The sequence below is a fragment of the Festucalex cinctus genome, chromosome 10 (genome assembly GCF_051991245.1).
Source record: "Festucalex cinctus isolate MCC-2025b chromosome 10, RoL_Fcin_1.0, whole genome shotgun sequence".
Taxonomy (NCBI): Eukaryota; Metazoa; Chordata; class Actinopteri; order Syngnathiformes; family Syngnathidae; genus Festucalex; species Festucalex cinctus.
The window spans coordinates 10,505,553-10,520,414 of NC_135420.1; the positions used below are offsets into that span (position 1 = coordinate 10,505,553).

At 48.8% G+C, this 14,862-nt stretch overlaps 1 protein-coding gene across 5 annotated transcripts in view; it reads left to right on the forward strand.

Annotated features, from left to right (window-relative positions):
* The window catches only part of tprb (translocated promoter region b, nuclear basket protein), a 35,235-nt gene that overhangs the window by 14,032 nt on the left and 6,341 nt on the right, over positions 1-14,862 (forward strand). For all 5 annotated transcript variants that reach the window (XM_077533212.1, XM_077533213.1, XM_077533214.1 and 2 more), the window contains exons 29-41: positions 656-787; positions 1,247-1,377; positions 1,599-1,809; positions 1,882-2,022; positions 2,151-2,340; positions 2,669-2,883; positions 2,982-3,055; positions 3,185-3,381; positions 3,513-3,803; positions 4,997-5,157; positions 5,562-5,642; positions 5,898-6,080; positions 14,147-14,296. In XM_077533212.1, coding sequence (XP_077389338.1) covers positions 656-787; positions 1,247-1,377; positions 1,599-1,809; positions 1,882-2,022; positions 2,151-2,340; positions 2,669-2,883; positions 2,982-3,055; positions 3,185-3,381; positions 3,513-3,803; positions 4,997-5,157; positions 5,562-5,642; positions 5,898-6,080; positions 14,147-14,296 — 2,157 coding nt within the window. The remainder of the gene's footprint in view (positions 1-655; positions 788-1,246; positions 1,378-1,598; positions 1,810-1,881; positions 2,023-2,150; positions 2,341-2,668; positions 2,884-2,981; positions 3,056-3,184; positions 3,382-3,512; positions 3,804-4,996; positions 5,158-5,561; positions 5,643-5,897; positions 6,081-14,146; positions 14,297-14,862) is intronic.

Consider the following 14,862-nt stretch of genomic DNA (forward strand, 5'->3'; position numbering starts at 1 on the left):
GTAACATATTCTTATACTAAATAATTTGTAACCAATCAGCGCCGAAGGACGATCAGGAGTTTATCGAACCGACGGCGTACCTACCCTTGAGTTGGACCTCCGCTCGTCCCTGTAAGTTCCTGTTCCGGTTGTGAAGGCTGCTGCAGTGGAGACGCGCACATACGAGCTGGGGCCGTAAATTTACCCCTAAGTTCCTGCGTTGGAAACGGGCCTATTGTTGAGCTTAAAAAAGGGAGTCGTAAGAGATGTATCACAGACCACTTTACTGTACATACTTGTTAAAAATACACTAGGCTCTGAGGATATAGACAAGGAATCAACCCAGAAGTCCAGCAACACCACAAACACGTGTGGGACATACCAAACAGTCCTTAGTTCTGTAGGGGAATTGTGTCAAAATCACCAAATATTAAATAATATTTGTTAATAAAAGTACATGTTTTTCACAACTCCGAGGATCCGGTTAAGCAAACGGAATTTTCTTCCCCCCCATAAACTTATGGATAATACCGCCCACTTGATTTTCGATATTTAAATATTCAATTACACTTAAGTGAAAATTGACCAGACACACAGACATTAAAAGGTCTTGAGGCATGTTAATGCCTTTATCCTCCAATATTCATTCAAATTAATCACCTAATTTATCTTCCAGGTGCAAAAATTGGAGTCAGATGTTTTGCCACTGAAACAGGCAAACACTGAACTAAGTGAGAAGAGTGGGATGCTACAAATGGAGAAAAAAATACTGGATGAGGAGATCAAGCGCTGGAAGGGTCGCACACAGGTTAGTGGAAAGACAGACTAACTGCCCTCACCTCAATGGTGCCATACACAAAATCTAGCCAATGGGCCTTCCTACCAGCTGTAAGTATTCTAACAAATGTGAAGACAGCACAAAAAAAATCTGTGGCAGTGTTAAACAGCTTCGGCCTTTACTTTTGGCAATTCAGAGACATTTCTGCCCTCCAGGGGGCAGCTGTAGCTACAAATCTGCAACCTTTACCTTCATATGCATGGAGCCGAACTGTGTTTTATTGACAGTATTTATTTTTGCTGTTGTTGATTTTGAGATTTTGAAAAAATAATAATAAACCATAAGGTCCCTTTTTTTTTTCCTCAGCAGTCCAAAAGTTAATGTATGAAAATAAGTGATTACTAGACATGGTTCATTATTAGCTAATGGCTAATGTATGTTTAGCTGTTTTTATTGACCTTGCTTTACAATATGTATTTATTTTTTTAGCATTTGGTGAGTCAGCAGAAAGATGCAGATCCAGACGAGTACAAGCGTCTACATTCAGAGAAAGAATTGCACCTTAAACGCATCCAGCAGCTCATTGAAGAGAACAACAGGATCAAATCAGAAGTTGCCAGGTGAGTACTATAATTGTAATGATAGCTTTTGTCTTGTGTGTGCGTGAGAGAGAGTGAATGTGCTATTCACTCTTTGAGGAATACAGTGGACACCACCATACTCACGGTCTGGCACGTTCCCCCGAACTTCACTATTTTTAATTTTCACTCAATGTGCGGCGTCCCTTAGGTAACTGGCCTTCAATAACAATTAATTCTGTTCTATGACCATCTTTCTTTAGGAATAGCAATCTCACAGCATCCCAGCAAAGCCAAATACAAAACCTGCTTGATAATTTGAGCAAGATAACAGATGAGAGAAATTTGCTCAAAGAAGAGATTGTTACAAAGAGTCTTGAAATCCAGGAGAAGATAAAGACGATTACCCAGGTCAGAAAGCTTGGACGCCGCTACAAGACTCAGTATGATGAGCTCAAAGTGGAACACGACAAGGTATGTGTGCCCCACATTATATGCTGTCTTATATAGTTGATACTCTGATTAAATATTGTACTGTACTTCTAGATTGTAGCTGAGGCTGCAGGCCCATCCAAAGAAGAGGCTCGTCAAGCCTCAGTTCAGGAACTGCAGGGATTTAAAGACTCTCTGAGCCAAGCTGACACCAAGATTAAAGACCTTGAGGGACAGCTGGAGAACATTAACAAGGCTAGCCATCAAATATGCTCTTTATTGGTCTTGATTGTGAAACAATCTACGGCCATAAATTTGTAGTTGCTAAAATTGCACTCCACACATGTTCTCCCTTTTTATGTTGTCGTTTTTTCTTTGTAAAGGTGGTTGCAGAGCGTGAATTGGAGGTGCGCAATGCTCAGGAACACTCATCCAGGCTTCAGACTGAGCTAGGAAGACTAAGGCAGGAGCTGCAGGAGAAAGAGGACACACTGAAACAGCAGATGGCAGACAAGGTGGAGAAGACCAGGAAGGCTATTGTTTTTGCCAAGCAAAGGATCAGCCAGCTCACAAGTAAGAGAGAATCCCACCACTAGTTACAATTGTGAGCATGATGATGATATTTTGTTTGTAATACAGTTTTCATCTTTGTACAAATCTCAAAGTAAAAAAAAAAAGTAGTGTTGTTCTACATGGTGTATTTGTGTGCTTAACTAATATCAATATGGAACTGTACAACAGTAAAACACAAACACTAAGTCCTCAAATCAGACACTAAAAGCCCAGCAAATGCACGAGCCTTCATACAATTTTTCTCTCCGTCACTGTCTTGAGTTGCACTCGATGTAGTTGTTTTTCGTTTGTGTTGATTTGAATTTTCAAATTTTCTCATCATGTCTAGGCGCCAAAGACGAGCTGCAGAAGGAAAATGAAGAGATAAAGCATCGATTAGAAGAGCAAAAGCAGCTAAATGAGGAGTTAGATGTGCGTGTAAACGCTGTGAAGTCTCAGTACGAGGGGCGGTTTAATCGACAGGAGAGAGAACTGAGAGAACTGCGAGGTCAGCAAGAGAGACAAGAGCAAAGAGATGAGCCTGCTGAGGCAGGTCCAAGCAAAGTGAGTGTCCACGCCAAGATTTTCAATGGAAAATTTCTGTTTTGTGGAAAAATGAAATAAAATTAAAAAAAATGTGACTTGGTCTGTCATGGTTCTAGCCTCAGGAGCAGCAGAGAAGCACAGAACAGAGACAGATCAGTCTTAAGTCAACCCCGGCTGCAGACAGGGGCAGGTATGATGCACAAAAATTGCCCCAAAAAAAAAAAAAAAAAGCTAGTGATTTCTCCCAATGAAAACCATTTATTCAGTCCAACTAGGTTATACAGGTGTGAACTGACAGTGTGCCTCCATTTGCTCTCAGTGCCAGTACTTCGGAGCCACCAACTGCCAACATAAAGCCAACACCTGTAGTAGCCACAGGCAGCAAGCAAGCTGTCAACCCAGGGAACAAACCTACTCCAAGGGCAAGCATCAGGCCCATGATCACCCCAGCCACTGTGCCTACTCCCACACCCACCGCTACTGTCATGCCCACAACGCAGGTCGAGACCCAAGAAGGTAAGTTTTAAACAAATGGCATGTGGAAGATTAAACATCCTCAGTAAAATAATGTTTGGAGCCACTCTATAGTTTTGTGCTATTCGATCCGTCCATCTTTTGGACCGCTTATAATCTAACTTATGCTGCAGCCATGCAGACTACAGAGGGTCCACCAGTGGAGCATGTGACTGTGTACGGGAGTGCTAGTGGTTCTGTGCGCTCGGCAAGCCCCAACATACAGACCACCTTAGCCAGTCCCATGCTGACTGTGCAGCAAACCCAGACACAAGCCACAGCCTTCGTCCAGCCAACGCAACAGCAGAGCGTCACCCATGCAGAGCCAGTCAATCAGGAGCTGCCACCTGTAATAATTGAGGCAACACCGAGCTCGCAGGTGGAATGGCCTTCAACATCCTCCACTTCGGCTGTATTTGGAACTGGTGAGGAAAGAAAATCATTTTAATTTTTTGAGTGCAAAAGTAAAATATGCATAACTTAAAGTACTCCAGCGTAGGTCGGGAATTCCGCTATGAGTTTTTTATTTTTAAACAAGACGACTCAATTCCACATTGCCTGTATAGGCAGTTATGATCATTTTACTCAACAGTTACTGTTTTTGAGTACATGCTGTCTGTACCTGCTGCTAATATGAGCTGGGCTGCCACATTCTGTTTTGTCACCAGGTTATATTATCCCATCAGTGGAAGCACATGTGGACACTCATTTACACGTGTAAATTTATGTTGTTTTCAAAAATAAAGCAGTGAGTCTAGTGAAAGTCTAACCTACCTAACATAGATTCAAGTTCACCGATTTGATATAAATTCTGATTTAAAAAGACCTTGTGAAAAATTCATAGTAAAGTTGATCAAAAGTTAATAGAATTTAAATAGATGAGTTCAGGCCACAAATAAGGGGTTTGGTTCTTCATGTAAATCAGGGGTCCACAAACTTTTTCTTCCATGGACCATCACTTTGACAACTTTAATTTGTTCAGCACAGTAACCCAATTCATCAGTGTAGGTAAATCTATGCAAAGCGATAACGTTTACTTTTATTTGTACTTTGTTTAAAAAAAAAAAACCAAACAGCTAGGTGATAAACTGAAAATTCTATTCTTTTTCTGGATAGGCCAATGGCCCTATTGATTCATGTAAAATCAAACAATATGTTTTGGTCACCTAGTAAGCGTGGAAGAGTTGGCGATTAGTTCCCAAGGTACCAGGAATCATTACTGTACACTCTTATTGCTTGGTAAAAAATTTGACCGACCCAGTAACTTGGTCAATTTTATCCAACTTTGGGTTGCATTAAACAAAACAAGCCCCCTAAATAAGTTGTTTTATACAAAAAAAAAAAAATTGGTTATGTACAAATAAATAAAATAATAAAATTGGGTCAAATTGAACCAAGTTAAGCAGGCCAGTCCAATATTTTACCCAAATTGGATTGTTTTTGACGTAGCAGTTTTTAAGAGTGTACCGCAGAAAGGGGGGGAACAGGAATGGAGATTTTTCTCACTTTAGGCCATGCAATATGTTATTAGGAGACATGTATTGCAAATAGGCAGTGCAGATGAACAATGGCTAAGTTAACCTAACATTTGTATAAATAAAAGCTACTCTGTGTCTAGTTTCAGCAACACCAGGATCGTCTTCCTCATTGTCTAAAAGACCCCGTGAAGAGGATGAAAGTAGCAGCACTGTGGTCACAGATACTGATGCCCCACTGGAGGACACCTCCAGAGCTCCCATTCCAAAAAAAATGCGTATTATCCAGAGAGTGGGTCCAGAGGTGAGGATGTTGCCCAGCTTGCACATGTTTATTGGTACAGTGTTCCCTCGTTTATTGTTTATCTTTCGCGGCCTTGCTGTTTCATGGATTTTTTTTAAAGTGTGCTTTTATGTTTTGTTTTTCTATTTTTAAACAACGTTCTTTTTGTTTTGTTTTGTTTTGTTTTTGTCTTTGCGCGGCTGTATTTCTCGAACCCTACATCCGACCGGGTACATAAATATAGAAAAGATGTATATAATGTTTTTTAGTTGTTGTTGTTTTTTGTTTGTTTTTTTTATATTAACCCAGATTTCCATTATTGTGTGTAGTATTAGGAACGTAACACCTGCGATAAACCAGAGAACACTATAATTTATTTGTAATTGTATAAAAGACACTGGTACACTGTCATATGGCTCTCTCAGGAGGAAATGATGGCTGATGACAGCGCTGAGGCTGAGGGGGTGGTACCAACAGACAGTCAAGAGGGTGTAGAAGCCAGCCAGGTTTGCCAACATGCAACACAAATAATGATCGATCAATAAAGTGCAGGTCTATTTTCCCATTCACATTCAGTCATATAACAAATGACAGAAGATGAATGGCGACCTGCATTATGTTCCATAAACTTGTCTGCATACCAATAACATACTTTAGTTGAAATACCACTCATCACATTATGTTAAAAGGAGTTACTAGAATAACCTACTTATACAATTAGTTTTGATATTGTAAACAGCATTGGTTGTTTGTCCTTTTAGACTGAAGAGCTTGCGACGCTGGATGAAGATGAGAGCGCAGCCTCTCAATCTACCACCATGCAGCAAGAAGTCGCTCTTGCACAGAGTGAAACTCCAGAGCAGCAGCTAGAAGTAATAGTAATAGTAACTGACACAGAGAGTGACGAAAACCCAGAAGATGGGGACGAAGAGGATGATGAGCAGGTAAAGTTGGAAAAAAAAAATGGTTCGTTGAGACAGTGGGATCATTGGTTTGTGTTCTTGCCCCCTTGTATTGAATCTCAGCTCAGTTTTGTGTGTTATGTTTAACAGTCCAAAACATATACAGTTGTTTAGAATAATTGCAGCAAGTTAAAAAAAATAATAAAAGTACATATATTTTTAATTTATATTATTTCAAAGACATGCACTGTACGTTTAACCTTTTGTTTTTCATCCTGTAATTTAATTTGCGACAGTCTTGGAGAGCGAGGTGAGACAGACAGTGTGATGGCACACCTGTCTCTGCTCATTGAGGGGACTGTCAGGCGAGCGGGAGGCGCCTAAACCTGCCAACTGCCCCCCACTGCCTTGTGGGTTATCACCGGAAGGTCAAAAGGCTAGGGAGACAACCCGATAAAAACCCCGCTGCCTTGTGGGATAGTTATTTTGAACAAAGGCTAGCGGAGAGTCTGTTCACAAACCGACAGAAACCAAGGGGAAACTACTGCCGTACCATTCCCTAATATCGTTATGGACCAACACAACACAAGAATGAAGAGGATGTAAAGGGAAGGACTAAGAATTGCCTCGTCCGGTAGAGCAGGTGATGCCAGACTGTCATCAAACGAAAGTTACAACTGTAACTACGGTTCTATGAGTCCCGGACGACCGCCAGAAGGCGGTGCTTTAAGCACTGAATGTTCCTTTCGCGCATGCGCAGTTCGAGTAATGCATACCAAATTAGTCACCTGTGACCCCTTGGTGACCCTAGAAGGGTATAAGTTCCGGTGTCACCCAAGGTTCGTTTCCTACGGAATCTTCTCGCGTGAACACGAGGATTCCGAGCGACAGGACGCCCTGGCGGTCGTCCGGGACTCATAGAACCGTAGTTACAGTTGTAACTTTCGTTCTATTCCGTCCCTCCCGACCGCCAGAAGGCGGTGCTTTAAGCACTGAATGACTAATACCGGCGTAGTCGCGAGGGATCTCAGACACAAACCTCACTGAGAAGCCCCAGCAGGACCCAAGATCACGCCAAGCGGATGGGGAGAGGCGACATCCACGCTATAAAACCTGGAGAAGGTGCAAGGCGTCGCCCATGAGGCAGCAGCACAGATATCCTCCAGGGAAACACCCCTCAGGGCGGCCCAAGACGTGGCAACGCTCCTGGTGGAGTGACAGCGCACCCCTGACGGCAGGGGGCGGCCAGACAGCAGGTAGGAATGGCGAATGGCATCCCCGACCCAGTGAGACAAGCGCTGCTTGGAGAGAGCGGAGCCCTTGGTAGGACCACCATAACAAACAAAAAGCTGGGCAGACGTACGAATGTCCGCCGTAGCGTCAATGTAACACTGCAAGGCTCTCACCGGACACAAGAGCTCCGGCCTGTCCCCGCCATCAGCAGGAGTGGGTACATAACGTTTAAGCCGTAGAGGCTGGTTAGAACGAGAGCCAGACAACACCTTGGGAATGAAGGCAGTGTTCGGCCACAGAGTGACGCCGGCGCCATCCGGGTGCCATCGCAGGCATTCAGGGCTAACCGATAAAGCGTGTAGGTCGCTGACGCGCTTGGCGGAGGCAACGGCGAGCAAGAGTGCAGTCTTGCGCGACACCCATTGAAGGTCCGCCCCCGCCAGGGGCTCGAAGGGAGGCCTGCACAGGCCGTCCAGCACCAACTGCAGATCCCACGCCGGAACCCGAGGAGCCGGGCGGGGACAAAGACGCAGAGCCCCTCTGAGGAACAAGGACACCAGCTCATGGCGCCCCACGGAGCCGCCATCAGCACCAACATGCCGGGCAGAAATAGCTGCCACATACACCTTCAGAGTCGACTGAGACCTGCCCTTATCCAGGAGGGACTGCAAGAAATCCAGGATGGTGGGGATGGAACACGAAACAGGGTCCACCCCGCGTTCTCCGCACCACGTCACAAACAACTTCCACCTGTTGGCATACTGTTGCCGAGTGGACGGTGCCCTCGCATTAAGAATGGTCCGCGTGACAGACTCTGTACAGCCGGTCAGCAGCGGTTGGGGCCCCTCAGTGGCCAAACACATACGCGAAGGCGCCGAGGGTCGGGATGCCAACCCCGACCTCCCTGTTGAGACAACAGGTCCTCCCTGTCGGGGAGACGCCACGGCTCGCCGGAGCACAGTTGACGGAGCAGGGGGAACCACGTCCGGGCCGGCCAGAAGGGGGCCATCAGCAACAGCGTGTGCCCCTCCTGAAGAACCCTCTGAAGCGTCAGCCATATCAGAGGGAGCGGCGGAAAGGCGTAGAGAAGGCACTCCGGCCACGGCTGCGCCAGTGCATCCAGACCCAGAGGGCTGGTGGCCTCGCTCAGGGAAAACCAAAGTGGGCAGTGGGTTGAGTCCTCGGAGGCAAAGAGATCGACCTCCGCCGTGCCGAAGCTGCTCCAAATCATGCGCACCACCTCTGGGTGGAGGCGCCACTCTCCCGGAGGAGGACCCCGACGGGAGAGAGAGTCCGCGAGCTGGTTCCGAACCCCCGGCAGATAGGTGGCCCGTAGACTGGCCAGACGGGGAGCAGCCCACCTGAGAAGGTGCTGGGAGGTCTCCAACAGACGGGCGGACCTGACGCCGCCCTGACGGTTTATTTGAAACACGGTCGTGGTGTTGTCCGACCGTATGAGAACATGCCGTCCGCTCAGGTATGGCAAGAAGTGCATGAGTGCCAAGTACACCGCCCGAAGCTCCAGCACATTGATGTGATCGACCCTGTCGCGCACAGACCAACTTCCCTGAGCCGTCCTGTGCTGCCAGACAGCACCCCAGCCCGTGAGGCTGGCATCCGTGGTGATTGTTTCGCGGCGGGCCGGGGCCACACCCAGCGGGACTCCGCTCAATAGAAAAGCCCTCTCCCTCCAAGGTGCCAGGGCGAGGAGGCACCGACGGGACACCCTGAGCCTCCGGTGGCGGTGCCACTTGGCATCCAAGTGGAAGCCGTTCAGCCACCTCTGTAGTGGGCGCAGTGTCAGCAGACCCAATGGGACCACAGCCGTCATGGACGTCAGCTTGCCCAAAAGCCGCAAGCAGGCGACGTAAGGCAACAGCCTGCCCCCTCGAAAGAGCGCAAGGAGGCGAAGAACATCGTCGACTCGGTGAGGAGATGGGTGGGCTCTCATAACCGTGGTGTCCAACGTCACACCAATGAAGTCCGTCCGCTGAGAGGGGACCAGAGAGGACTTGGGCAAATTGACCCTGATACCCAACCGGGCCACATGAGACAGGAGATCGGAGGTGTCCTGGATCACCTGAGCCCGCGACGGCGCGCAGAGGAGCCAGTCGTCGAGGTACGGCAGCACCTTCATGCCCACAGACTGCAGGGGCGCCAGAGCAGCCTCCACAAACCGAGTGAAGACCCGAGGAGCGAGGGAGCACCGGTCTTCTTTGGGACAAGGAAGTATGTCGAGTAGAAGCCCCCGGGCTGTGCCAGGGGGTCCACGGCCTCGATCGCGTCCTTGGCCAGGAGGGCGGACAGCTCCTGGTCCAGAGCTGAGGCTTTTGCCGGGTCGGCGATGAGTCACCCTGACCCGACAGGAAGCAGGAGGCCGGCGTCAGAACTGCAGCTCGTACCCGTGGGTCAAGATGGAGACCACCCATGGGTCCGAGGCACGAGCAGGCCAGTAACTGAGCTGCTGGTGGGAAAAATGTCTGACGGCCGGCCCCAAGGCCACAGTCCCTGGCCCTCCGGCCCCTAGGGGCCCGAGAGGGACGGTGGGTGGGGCCTGCAGCCCGTGGTTGCCCTGAAGGCAAGCGGGCAGAGGAGCGAAAGTCCCCAGCGGGCCTCTGCGGGGGTCGCCGGGTGCCATAAGCCTCGGCAGGCCGGGGCTGAGGAAAGCGATGAAAAGCAGAGCGTGCCCCAGGCCTACCCTGTTGGGGAGGCAGGGTCCTATTGAGGCTGGAAAGCTGCTTCCTGGTCTTATGAGCCTTAACCGTCCTTTCCAGTGCACCCACAGCGGCAGAACCAAAAAGCTCCCCCGGCTCCACAGGAACACCACGGAGGGCCCTCCTAGAGGCCTCCGACAAGGGGGACTGCGCTAGCCACACCTGGCGGCGCGCCTGCACTAGGAAGGACATGAGTCGGCCGTGTTCCCTAGTCATGAGGGCAAAAGCCTGGAGGGCTGCATCACTGAAGGACACAGCAGCCTCCACGCCGTCCGCTTGCAGGGATGTAGAGAGAGCAAGCATGAGGTAAGCCAAAGAGTTCCCAATGCGACCAGCACGTGCACCAGCGCCATAGGCCCGTGTGAGAAGGTCGTCAGTCACACGACATTGGGGTCGAGGACATCGCACAGATGGCCGAAGGGTCTCCTCCGGGGACACAATGAGGGATGGCGACAGCTGGCTCCACAGCAGGCATCCGGTCCAAGCCAACACTAGCAGCATCGTGCATCGATGCTAAATCACGGCCATCAGCCAAAGGGCGGGAGAGAGCCCCAGGATCCCTCCAGCAAGCATGCAGTTCCCGCAGATAGTCCTCAGATGCGGGGACAGAAAAGGCCGAGGAAGGGCGCCTGCGCCAGAAGAAAGCGCTCTCAGACGCCGATTGAGCCTGTGGAGGCACCTCCAAATGCAGGAGGTCCAAGGCATTGCGCAGGACAGCCCGTATAGAACCATCCCCCGCCTCACTGGACGAACTCTGAGCGGACGCTGGAGAGTTTGGTCCCACCACAGACCCCGGGTCACGGTCGTCGTCATGAAAAAAGGAAGCCGAAGCTGCCAAGGAAATGGCGTCCTCCTCAGGAGGAAGCACTGGCATGGGCGGGGTGGATGGTCGCGGCATGGGCAGGGCAGGTGGTCCCGGCCCCCCCGTAAGTGTGGGAGGGTGACGGTCCTGCAGAAGAGATCTCACCTCTTCCAGTTCAGCCTGAAGGTGCCCAACCTCCGAAGCGAGTCGTCGCTGCGCCGCCCTTTTCCTGGGGGGGGCATGTACAGCAGAGGACACACCGAGACGTTTCCGGCGCCTCGGTTGGGAGGACGACAGATGACCCAGTGGACTGGGGTCACTGACACCAGGACTGCAGGCCCGGCCATCACCGGCACGGTCAGAAACAAGACACCTCGGGCAGCGATCGTCCAGGACATCGGAGGCCTCAAAGAGGATACCACAGTCCACGCAGCAACGGGAGTCCTCCATTGTGAACACAAAGAGGCCCAAACAGCGATGAGCGGGAAGCTGAGGGAAGGGGGCGCGAGCGCCACCTGCACAGCAGACCCACACCGAGCAGCCGACGCGTGGGTCGGGGCAAACAGTAAGCCGGTAAAGCAGCGATAAGCCGAGGGAAGGGGGCGCGAACGCCACCTGCACAGCAGACGCACACCGAGCAGCCGACGGAGGGCGGGGGCAGACAGCCAGTTGTCAATAGTAGCGATAAGCTGAGGGAAGGCGCGCGAACGCCACCTGCGCAGCAGACGTACACCGAGAAGCCGACGGAGGGCCGGGGAAGACAGTTAGTCGTTAACAGTAGCGATAAGCTGAGGGAAGGCGCGCGAACGCCACCTGCGCAGCAGACGCACACGGAGCGGCCGACGGGCGGGAGGGGCAGACAGCAGTCGCGAAAGCGGCGACAAGCTGAGAGAAGGGGCGCGAACGCCACCTGTACAGCTGAAGCCAGGTGCGCACCGCAGGCGGGGCACGCACAAAAGTAAGTAAGACAAACAATCGAGCGAGAAGCGCGACGCCGTAAGCTGGGAGCGGGGACGCTGACGCTGCCCTCACCAGCAAAGGCACAAAAAGAAAAGCAACAACCAAACGGCAACACCGTCGGAGAAAGCGGCGCTAATAAACCGAGAGAAGCGCTAACGCTGCCAAAGGCAGCGGAGGAAAAAATAGGGTAAACCACGAGCCGTGGTAGCCAGGGCGCTAACGCGAGGCTAGCCACACAAAAAACTCAAAACACCGCAGTAGACGCGGAAATTAGACGGCAAAGTAGACAACAAGTAGTCAATAACCTTACCCCACGGGAGGTTAGAATACGCGACCACGTCGGGTCACGAACGAAGGAAAGAAAAACACCGTCGCCGCAGCCTTTGGAGGGCGAACTACGCAGCTCCGACCGATCCGGTCACAAGGCTCCAAGCGGCGCGGTCAAGAGGATAAATACAAATCCCAATTCTTACACTCTTCGAAAATGTGTCGTATGCATACGCCACGCGAGAAGAAAAGAGGAAACGAACCTTGGGTGACACCGGAACTTATACCCTTCTAGGGTCACCAAGGGGTCACAGGTGACTAATTTGGTATGCATTACTCGAACTGCGCATGCGCGAAAGGAACATTCAGTGCTTAAAGCACCGCCTTCTGGCGGTCGGGAGGGACGAAATAGAACTACTGCTCACAAAAGGAGCTGCAAGCTGCAAATTTAAAATCAATGGTACAAACCTCAAGCAAGTACATTTTAAATATTTAGGCAAGGCAAGGCAAGTTTATTTGTATAGCACATTTCATACACAAGGCAACTCAATGTGCTTTACACAAGGAAAGACAACACATAAGCATCAAAAAACAGTAGTTAACATTCAGAGGAAAAAAAACAAAAAACAAACACTTAATTAAAGCTGTTTAAAAGTCCCTAATCAAAGGTATAAGAAAAAAGCAAAGTTTTTAACCTGGATTTGAAAGCATTTACACTCGGGGCTGACTTCACTTCTGTTGGTAGCCTATTCCATCTATGTGCAGCATAATAGCTAAATGCAGCTTCACCATGTTTGCTTCGAACTCTGGGTTCCACTAGTTGGCCCAAGTCTGTGGATCTCAGAGCCCTGCTGGGTTTGTACTCAATCAGCATTTCTTGGATATATTCAGGACCCAAACCATTTAGTGATTTATAGACGAGTAGCAGAACTTTAAAATCGATTCTACAGCTGACAGGGAGCCAGTGTAAATCCTTAAGTACTGGAGGACCATTATATCACCAGATGGGGAGATGTCACACTGAAGTTAAAACCGCAACGACCAAGCAAAAACAACCTTCCACAAAATGAAACAGCTGTCACTGGAAACAAGAAGGAAAGTACTGAAAAGTCACATTGAGCCAGTCTTATTGTACGGGTGCGAAGCATGGACAATCAATAGACCGCTGGATAGAACAATTGAGGCGACAAAGATGTGGTTCATAAAATGAATGCTGCGTCTCCCATGGACAGCTAGGAAACCAAATGAAAAGAAGTACTTGTCGAAGCAAGTTACAGTCGCCAGCTTGTGACGAATATACAAAGACGACAGGCAAACTCCATTGGACACATAACAGGCAAGTTTGATGGAAAGAAGCAGAGGCAGACAGAGGGAAAAGATCCTGGACAGGTTGACGACAAGGCTGGGAACAGCAAGAATGATAGACACCATCGCTGCAGCGCAGGGCAGAGTGAAGAGGCCCATGATCGCCCACGCTAGTCGGCAAGGCACCTGATGATGATGATGACGACGACGACGATGAATTTAATGTTACCCCGATTATTATTCCCCAACCGTGCTCTGTGAAGTCAACCTTAAACTTGACAATAATATGTTATAGGTGACCTCACTAGTCTAAACATGACATTTTGATTAATATTAGATTTGTAGAATACGAGATATGCAGCAAAGTCCAGTCGTTTCTATCCATCTCAGGCAGCGCTATTTTTGCCTCGTGTCGACAGAAGATGACATCACAGTTACTCAGAGCTCAGGCAACGACCGATTACAGATCACCTGTTTTCTGAAGATGAGCTGTGACTGGATATTACCTGAGAGCTGACCTTCATTTTCATTCGACAGCAAATTGCAAAATGGCCGCCTTCTGATATTGCTAAAAACTGCTGGATTTTGCTGCTTAACTCGTGTTATACTGCCGCAATATTAACCAGAGTACCGTATTTAGATTAGTTGGGACTGCATGTCAAGAATATTTTTTAGGTTGACTTCCCTTAAGAATTAGTATGTTGGTTAAAAAAAAACATTTCCTTAGAATCCTTGAACTCGTTATACTGTCAGTCATTGACTCGTGACTATTCCCCCCAAGTCAAATGATACAGGCTCAAGCGTCTCCACTGGTTTATCTTCTATAGGACTACGATGAGGGCGATGAGGAGGAAGATGATGAAGAGGAGGTTGAGGAAGAGGAGGAAGAAGACGACGGGGGGATGGGAGAAGACGGAGAGGAGAGTAACGAGGGGATCGAAGAAGGCAATGAGGCCTACGAAGGAGATGACACAGAGGTTTGTTTTCCGCACGTGTCATATACCCGCCGTGACACACACACACACACACACACACACACACACACACACACACGTTTCATTTCCAGTAGACATGTTAACCCTTCCCTCACAGATCCGAGGCTCATTCCAGCTCGACAACTAAATTTTTCCACTTTTATCCCAGCCGAGTTTTACGTCTGTGTCATAAGTTGCTGTCTCGGTGTGTTTAATTCACTAGTTTACCATATACTTGGCTCTTGTGTTCATGATGAGTCAGTGTCTGCACAGTGCCAGTTAGTTGTGTCACTTTTAATCTGCTTGAGTGAAAGTAGCCTGATGATCTGAAAACTACTATCCATGTTGTTTTTGTGTAACTCGGGTGTTATATAATAAAAGTTTGACTGTTAACAACCTTTGCTGGAAAGAAAAACATTGCCAGCTGGTTTAAATGGCTGAAGCTGGCACGAAGTCAGGTTAACTTACAACCAAACACTTGCAGGCTTTTGTTCGTGGGGGAACTACACGGGGGTTGATTTAAAAAAAAAAAAAAAAATGTTTGCACATTTGTAATCAATCTAGTGACC